Below are 8,986 nucleotides of genomic sequence, written 5' to 3' on the forward strand. Positions count from 1 at the left end.
CCAGAACTCTACTTAAAGCCCAGTGTACGTGCAGCTGCAGCGGCAGGGAAGGTAGAGAACTGTCTTCTTCCCACTACCTCCTCTGGAAATTGCTCTGTGCCCAACTGGGGGCAACCCAGGCTGACACAGCATGTGAGAGACCTCCTGAGCACGTCGGTTACACCAGGCACAACTGCTGTAAGGAAGCAAAAGGAACATTTTTGGAAGCTTTTTTTTTTTTAGAGGAAGATGGAGAACCCACTTCTTTTATTCCCCCAACTAAACATTTCTGCCTCGAAGGATAAATCCTATTACAAAGTCATGAAGTCAACAATTAAAGATGAGCCTCACAAAGCAAGCAAGCCTGGGTAAGTTTTCAGGTCATGCTGACTCTCTGAGCATTCTGTTTATATGGAGGATTCTTCTAACATAGCTGGTGTGGGTATGAATTTAGGGCACCGATAATTTTACTTTTGACATATGTATGAAAACTCATAAACTGCAGTCCTAGAAATTGTATGCATAAAATATGAACTCATTGGGGATGCATTTTTAAAGAACAAAACCCAAATCAAAATAATGATCTAAGAAAAAGAGGAAAAGGAGGTTGTAAGCAGTTCTGAGAATTGCTTCTTCAAAGCCTGAAGATGATGCGGGAAAGTTTCTGTTCAAAAATTTCAAACAGCAGGAAGCAATACTTCCTTTTTCTTTGCGAAACATTAAAAGTAGAAGATGCTGAGCCAACTGTTTGTGTTCTCTAATGGGAAATTTCACCCCTTCATCTTTAAAATAAATTCAAAAGATGCTGAAAAGGAAAGGATTTCTACTTCTCTTTGCCAGCGCTTCATATGTAAATTTGTGCTAAGCTATAAAGAAAAAAATTAATGTGAATAACATATGTAGGAGAAGTAGCAGCAACATTACTGTAACTGAAAATAGCAGGATCTGTCATGCAAAAGCAGAGATTATTAGTCAAAGGAAATGTCTGAGGTGGGGAAAAAAACTCATCTTTCAACAAGGTTTCTTGAAAAACTATCCCAATTCTGTTGTAGATCTAAGCAAAAGAGAAATAGGCTGAGCCTGCTCCTGCAGAAACCTGAATTCCATGAAGGTGATCATCTTGGTAAACCTGGAAACTTGACAAAACCAGCAAGGTAAGCATTCTAAAAGAACTGAGTCGATGGGGATTCCTTTCAAGAAGTGCCTGTGTGACTCAGAACGTTTCCTGCATCTTTGTGTGTGCATTCAGACTTGGCAAAGAATAACACTCTCTAGACCTATTTGATTTAGAAGTTTTCAATCCATCCCAAGCATACAAACACTATCAAAATATCTGGTATGCATCAAAGTAACTCACCACTAGTGTTTTCACACCACTGAGTGTACACTGGTTTCCATGCACTCGGAGATATGTTTGAACCTTTACTTATGCCAACAGCCTTTGTGCTAGTCCACTGACCATATAGAGCAAGCAACAACTCAGAAATGCAGCTGACAAATTGCTCCTTGCAGGAAAATCACACAGCTGCTTGCAAAGCAGGATTTCCAAAGAATTCTGTGATGTACAAATGTCATATTCCTGTTAAATACTGAATGCATAGCACCTCAGTAATTGCAGTAACTGGCTGAACACTCTTGTCTCCAACATTCAGATACTGATGGTAATACACTGTGGTAATATTGTCCCTGCTACAGCATTTTTCATAAAGATACAGAGTAAAATCTTGGGTTTATTGACTTCAATAAGAGGTTAGTTCCTGACTCCAGTGGGGTACCAAGATCTCACTGATACATTAAGAATTGCATTTGTAGGTCCTGACTGAGAAGCAGGAATACATAAAGTACTGCAGCTCCATGGCCTAAAAAATTTGCTACCACTTTCTTTCCATCACAGATCAGTCAGAATACTTTAGTGCTTACCATGCTCTTTTGTCTAATTAAGCTTGAGGAACTTTGTTTAAGCAGTCCCTATCTTTGGAACCAAGCTGCCTGCTTTGACCAGAGCTACAAGCCCTTAAACATGTGGTAGAAATCACATAAAGGCCCAAACTCAGTTTGTAGAACCCATGAAAAAGTGGCTGAGGAGGGGGATCCAAACACTTGCATCTGTGCATCTGGGTAAGTAGGCAATGGGTGTCGCTCTCATTTCGACATATCACACCCATCTCTGTTCCAGACACCTAAAACCATGCCAAGATTGCACTAACAAGAGAAAGCAACAGACCCTGTGCCACATGTATGCAGGCAGTGTTGGGTGGCTGATTGCCCTGAGCATCTCACACAAAGTACACAGCCATCACTGCATTTTTATAACTTGTGAAAAGGCACTTTCAGAGGTAGATACAATAGCAATAATAAGTCTCTGAAGAATTTCCTCCTTTTTACAGACTATCACTTCCTCACTCAGCCAGCTGCCTTCTACCATGTTACTCTCAGCTAGGTGCCTGACTAACAGGGATTTGGCTGTTCTTGTACTGAAGAAAAACTTATAGATTTTTGCTGGTCTCTGTATATAGATTAGAGAGAAGTGGCAATTATTTTTGTCAAAAATGGAAAAAAATCCAAACAAAGAGAAAATTACTTAGTCAAATAATAAAGCAAGATAATAGGTTGAGATTTATTAAGTGATTTACTTAGCTTTTATGATTTCCATTATTCACACATAAGTGGAAAGATAATTTAATGAAACACTGCAGAGGAACAGTGAGGTGATAGTACAAATGCCTGTGGCCTCTCAGTCCAAATTGATTTCTTCTCATATTTAGAAAGTGGCAAAGCTGAACAAATCTTGATTTCTGTCTATTATTGCACAAACTCATTGCTATACCGAGGTGTTGGGGATCTGTGAGGCTACTGGGTTGATGCTACTGGTTTTCTGAAGGAAAACCAGAAATGCACATTAGTAGTTTCCACACCCAGCAAAGAACCTCTCCAGCATTCCATGCAGTTGTGGACTGCGTATGTGATCTGAAGTCTTAAGGCTTTATCTTTCACTATGACCAAATGTGGACTGAGTATGTGGTCTGAAGTCATAAGGCTTTATCTTTCACTATGACCAAAGTAATTTCTGTAGCTATAGGAACTCACTTTAGTAGTTACGTTTTCAGACTTCCCAGTCCATACAGTTCAAAGAACTGCACTTTTTCTACTTCTCATACCTAAATGTAAGGGAGTTTTGTGCAAACCCAAGATCATTACTGGCTAAATTCCTTCAGTATGTGGTCTGAAGTCATAAGGCTTTATCTTTCACTATGACCAAAGTAATTTCTGTAGCTATAGGAACTCACTTTAGTAGTTACGTTTTCAGACTTCCCAGTCCATACAGTTCAAAGAACTGCACTTTTTCTACTTCTCATACCTAAATGTAAGGGAGTTTTGTGCAAACCCAAGATCATTACTGGCTAAATTCCTTCCCAAAGTGACTGGAATTTCCTTCCCTCTAAACTTCACGTGCCTACAGGTTTTGCCAAGAGACTCCAAACTGTCTGAATCAGGTAACAGAACAATAAGCCTCTACAAGGAAGAGGGAATCATATTTTGAAAGTGTTCAGTACAGATGAAGTTGTTCTAACCAACTAACCCTGGACAAGTTGCTTATTAATACTTTCAGTGTACTGTGCTTTGCCCTTAAATGAAAATGATTCTAAATATTAATATTCATAAAATTGACTTTACCTTCACACTTAAAACTTAAGTCCTAGTCCTAACATGATACATTTCATCACTGGCTTACTCCAGTTCTGGTCCACTAAAAATCCAAGTTCTGCCCAGGTATGCATTCAGGGTTAATCTATATGAAACAACAACAAAAAATAGTTTCTCAAAAATTGTATTTATGTGACTGAAGTGAGGTGTTTTTTTCCTTTCTTGACTGTTCTCTGGGGCAGAAGTTTTGAAAGCAAAGTGAGATATATGGAACTTGACATACCTGATGAAGAATATGAGGAGTTTTGTAAATGGAGCAGAGTGTCTTAGAACAACATGACATTTGAAATGTGTTTGTGGTCATCAAACCAGACTACGTGTGCTATTACCCTATAAGACTAACACCTAAACCATAAGCAACTTTGTCTTCAGGCTCTAGAATTTCCATATTTCATTAAAAGCAGATTGTGGTAACAGTGCCTTCAAAACCACATCTCTGCACAAGTATTTCTTAAGCTTAAAGCTGACGTGGTTCCCTTATGAGTTTTACCACACTGCATCATCTCAGTTCCTTCAAAGATTAGCAGAGGAACACAAACACCAAAGTGAAAAATCTCTGCTCTGATGTTTTATTAAACAGGGAAAAACTCTGCAGGAAGATATGTCAGGAAGAAAATTAAAGCAAATGTTCCTGAAGTCCCTAAGAGAATGAGCTTCTTTAGTAATGTGATCTAATCAAAGGCTTTGTGAAACAGTTCTCAGCCATAATGGTAACAGATAAATGCAGAATACAGTTACACAGCTTCAAATACAGTGTGCACTATTCTTCAAAACCCCTTTCTGTTTCTTAAGCAGTGTGTCTCCTGAAGAAGCAGTGAAATGGGGAGAATCTTTTGACAAACTACTTTCTGAGAAAGGTTAGTAGTTTTTTTTCCCCTCTCCGTGCAGACTGTTAGGATGGAAAACTGATGAAAACTGATGGAAAACTGATGGAAACTGATGGAAAACTGATGGAAAATCTTAAAATCCAGTTGTGCCCTTAACTAGACCTGGCAGTTAGCTAAACTAGGTATGATGGGTCATTTATAGCAGTGTGTGTTTCTGCTCTCCTCATGTGCTTAGGCTGTAGCAATGCTGTCAATTAGTGAAAATAACTTCTAAGTTTTGTACTTTACTGAACAAAGTAATATAATAGATAGCAAAGAGTTCCCTCAATAAACAGGAGAATTTAGCCTGAATATTGTACAAATACTCTTAACTGCAAGACATGTTCTATGTACTTAAGAAAAGGTTTTGTCACTTCAGATACAGTTTGTTTCTAAAGCAGTGATTGAATGCAAGCTGCCACCATTTGAAAGGACCTGCTGCTTACAAAATTATCAAGTGCACATATGCTCCTCCTTTCATTTTGAAGGGGCACACGTATGTTTTAGCTACAGTGCTGGACACTGCAAGTCTGTTCCCTGAACAGCTGACATCAATATGATTGCATTACTTCCCCAGCTTGAGCATCCTTGGGATATTAGCATGATAACAATGGGATAAAGCAAATTATAAACACGCTTCAAACAATTCATTTGAAATTGTTATGGGAGAACTGTTTCGTTATGAGCAAAGATTCTAATAATATTTTGGTCAGCCTAAACTGATATTCAGCTGGAATAAAGTCCATCACTTCCACATGTTTTGCTTTCTTCTCTTTCTTAAATTTATGAGATCTTGGTAGTGGATTGTTACTAGAACTGTTTTGAGCAAAGATTCTAATAATATTTTGGTCAGCCTAAACTGATATTTAGCTGGAATAAAGTCCATCACTTCCACATGTTTTGCTTTCTTCTCTTTCTTAAATTTATGAGATCTTGGTAGTGGATTGTTACTGATGCTGAGAATTCTGTAATGGGAGTCACAGCACTCAGGATCATAATTAAAGAACTGCATTTATTTAAAAACCTTTATGTATTTTAAAATAATTATTTATAATGTGATAATATTCAAAGGGAACACAACCTGTGTTTTCTGCCTTGCACAGACTGTGGGAAAAGACTAATTATCTGATAAGGATATATTTTTTAATGCAATTCAACTTTTCCTTCTGTAGCTGGGCTGGATGCTTTTACAAAGTTTCTGAAAACCGAGTTCAGTGAGGAAAACATTGAGTTCTGGATAGCTTGTGAGGATTACAAGAGAAGCAAAACTTCACATGAACTTCTGCCGAAAGCTAAGACCATTTATGAAACATTCATACAGAAAGATGCTCCAAAAGAGGTACAGTAAAGATGTTCTTCATTATACATAGTATTTGACACAACTGCATCTGATAAAAATCTGCTTTTAGGAAGTCATGCCCAGAAGCAGGTGCAACAGTTAATCATATATAGTTGTCTACATAAGGAGGTTTTATCATAGGAGTCAAAGCTTTGGAAGCAAATCTGCATAGATAATTCTCACTGTCTTCCATACTCCTTTCAAAACGTCCCTCCACATTACTGGAGGTGTAGAGCATGAATTTAAATTTAAATATTGTATCATAGGAGTCAGTGATTCCTAGTGGTCTCCAAATCCAGGAGATATATATATATACACACACACACAAAAGGTTTATTTAAGAAAAAATAGTGATATTAAATATTAAGGCTGCAATGACACATATCAACTAGCATTTGTGGAAAAGTATTAGCTGTCATTATTTAAAGCTATCTCCAGAACAACAGATTTATTCTCCCTTTCTCTTAAAACAGTAATTACTATTCAATTATTACATAACTGAGATTCAGAAGTTTGTATTTTAAACAAGCCAAAAACCTAAAAGAAATTAGAAGGAACTATTCAATTAAACATAACTTTTAAACAATAATTATGTTCTAAGCATGGACTTCTCTTGCTAGACTCTCTCCTCCTTTTCCATCCCCTCACCTCTAATTGCATGTCCTTGGTATGTTACTGTCAGCACATACACAAAAAACGTTGATATGACAATCCTCACCAACATCAAGGTCTCTTTATAGTATTATAATAGTGCAAAAACTTCTCATATTTCCAATTTCTTCATGTTACTGAAGTGTGTTATAAAGGATTCAAAAGGAACAAAAAGCAGGAGGAAAAAGTTTTTTGCCTCCCCTAAGGAGGAGATGAACAGGCTGAGAGATGAACTTTTCAGTGAATTCATAATCAGTCACTTCAATAGGTCTTTTGGACTTACAATTTCCTGTAATTCTACTAAATTTCTACAGAACAAATAGGTCACTTGCCAATGCCTGTATTATGTTTTCTATTTGCCAGAATGGCAGAAGTCAACCACTAACTGCTGCTTCCCTGTAACAAGGGTGAAAAGGTGTAATTCTCATTTGAAGAAAAGAATTGCAAAATGGTGCAATTTCCACAAGTAATTCTCATGGATTACATATAAGATTCAGATCTGCTTTCCCTAGGAAATGTCCACTTTCAAACACTTATGTCCCTTTTCATTTCTTTCCCTGCTGTGTGCCCTGGGGTGGATCTTACATAAAAAGAACCCTCAGTGTTGTTTGAGGCAAGAACCTGTTGTTGCCCATTGATCCATCGATGAGCAGTCACTGTGGGGAAAAAAGCACTGATACTGTCAATGCTTGAGGCTGATGCAAGCAGAGATGAGCAGGAGGAAACCTTAAGGAGGGGACAGGGTATAGAAGTAATACTTTGACTCATAGTAACATATGTTTATCAGCCACACTTTGAATGGGGAGCAGATAACGTGGGTGCTGTGGTTCACCCTGAAGCTGTTGGCTTTGGTGAGACTTCCTCCCCCTGGGCACAGCTGAGAGCAGCCAGCAGTGTCTCATCTCAGGCCATACAGCTCTGGAGCTTGCACCTTTTCTCTGACTAATTTCTTGTCCAGCAGAACTCTTACACACAAACTTCTGAGCATATGGCTCAAGATGATCTTAAAATCTTAGCTGAGTGGACCATTCTACCATTCTAATTGCTCTTCAGTTCTTAGATCTAAACTATTTTTTTAACTACTTCTATGGAAAATAGCAGGTATCTCTCAGTGAGAACAAAATAAGCATATTATGGAAGTCACTTTTTGACTGGATCAATTTTTAAAATATATTCTATCTTGTTTTTCAAAATAATATGCTTAAATCCATGCCTGACACTTTAATAAAATTCTCATACTAATTAAGTATTTCCCAGGGTGAATGCAACAGCACATGGAATAAATAATCATTTGGACATGCTCTTCTAGTCTAAAGCCTCCAGAGGCCCATTTAAACATTTTAAAAAAATTTTATTAGAATTTTCTCACCTTCCTACTAGTCAAACTCTACACAGAAACCAGAAATATTAAATATTCAGTAACACAGTCTCATTAGACAAAGTTCTACATAAATCCTAAATGAGAATGGAGAGAGTTCTGCATTAGTCTGGCAATGCAAAGCCTGAGATCTGCAACTGTACAAAGATCACTATTAGAAAGTTACTTAAACTTTATCTTCTATTCTTTGTCTTATCTTCTATCAGTTTTCCACTGCACCAACGACACATCCCTGAAGACTTTCTGACAGCCAATACTGAACACAAACATACTAACTACTTCTGTGGCATTTACACCCTCTTGTATCAGGGATTCAAGGTCCTCTTATCAGAAAAGTCTTTCATGGATATACAATGCCATTGCTATGGATAAAACCACAGGAAATGCATGAATGTATATTAAAGAAATACACTTTTCCTCATTCTCCAGGTGAATTTGGACTTTCACACCAAAGAAGTAACGAGTCAGCATATTGAGCAGCCCCTCATCACCACCTTTGATGCAGCACAGAACACAGTCTACAGGCTGATGGAACAAGACAGCTACCCACGTTTCCTCAGATCTGATCCTTATTTAAACTTGGTCAAGGGGAGAAATCCCAATCGTCCTACCCTTAGGAGACGGTCGAGGTCTTTTACTGTCAATGATTTTCAGGGTGTACGACCAGCCTTCACTGTTTGGTAGCAAGAAAACTCAGCCCTCATAACTTCTAGCTACTGCAGCAACTTGCATGTGTTTTAAAATCCAAATCCTTAGCAGATATAACTAAGTGGCAAAGCAAAGTTAAATGCACTTACACCAGGTCAGGGTTTTGTTGCAGCCAATTAACCTCATTTCCATAGAGAAATAGGCAACATATTGTCAAGTTGTATCATCTAAAGTTTTCATAAAGTATTTCTTTAAACTCAAGCAAAAGCTGTGATCATACTTGGAGGAAAAATTTGAATTTCCTGCATAAAAAGTCATTTGATAAAAATCCAACAGGTACCTTGGGCCTGTATCATTTAGGCTGGTTCAATCACAGTTAGAATCTGTACACCTAGTCTTTGCACATATTTATGTTTCTGC

At 37.7% G+C, this 8,986-nt stretch overlaps 1 protein-coding gene across 1 annotated transcript; it reads left to right on the forward strand.

Moving 5' to 3' along the window:
- The first annotated feature begins 202 nt into the window (after positions 1-202).
- Positions 203-8,620, forward strand: RGS18 (regulator of G-protein signaling 18). The gene is made up of 5 exons (XM_009079168.1): positions 203-347; positions 1,032-1,133; positions 4,480-4,541; positions 5,723-5,889; positions 8,348-8,620. Exons 1-5 carry the CDS (start codon positions 229-231, stop codon positions 8,600-8,602), a joined length of 705 nt encoding a protein of 234 aa, XP_009077416.1. The 5' UTR covers positions 203-228; the 3' UTR covers positions 8,603-8,620.
- The last annotated feature ends 366 nt before the right edge of the window (positions 8,621-8,986 follow it).

The sequence above is a fragment of the Acanthisitta chloris genome, unplaced genomic scaffold, assembly GCF_000695815.1.
Source record: "Acanthisitta chloris isolate BGI_N310 unplaced genomic scaffold, ASM69581v1 scaffold1497, whole genome shotgun sequence".
In the NCBI taxonomy this organism is placed as follows: Eukaryota; Metazoa; Chordata; class Aves; order Passeriformes; family Acanthisittidae; genus Acanthisitta; species Acanthisitta chloris.

Coding starts and splice junctions, on each gene's coding strand:
- RGS18 (XM_009079168.1), top strand. CDS start 229: ATGGAGAACCCACTTCTTTTATTCCCCCAACTAAACATTTCTGCCTCG. Junction 348..1,031: donor CACAAAGCAAGCAAGCCTGG/GTAAGTTTTCAG, acceptor ATTCTGTTGTAG/ATCTAAGCAAAAGAGAAATA. Junction 4,542..5,722: donor CAAACTACTTTCTGAGAAAG/GTTAGTAGTTTT, acceptor TTCCTTCTGTAG/CTGGGCTGGATGCTTTTACA.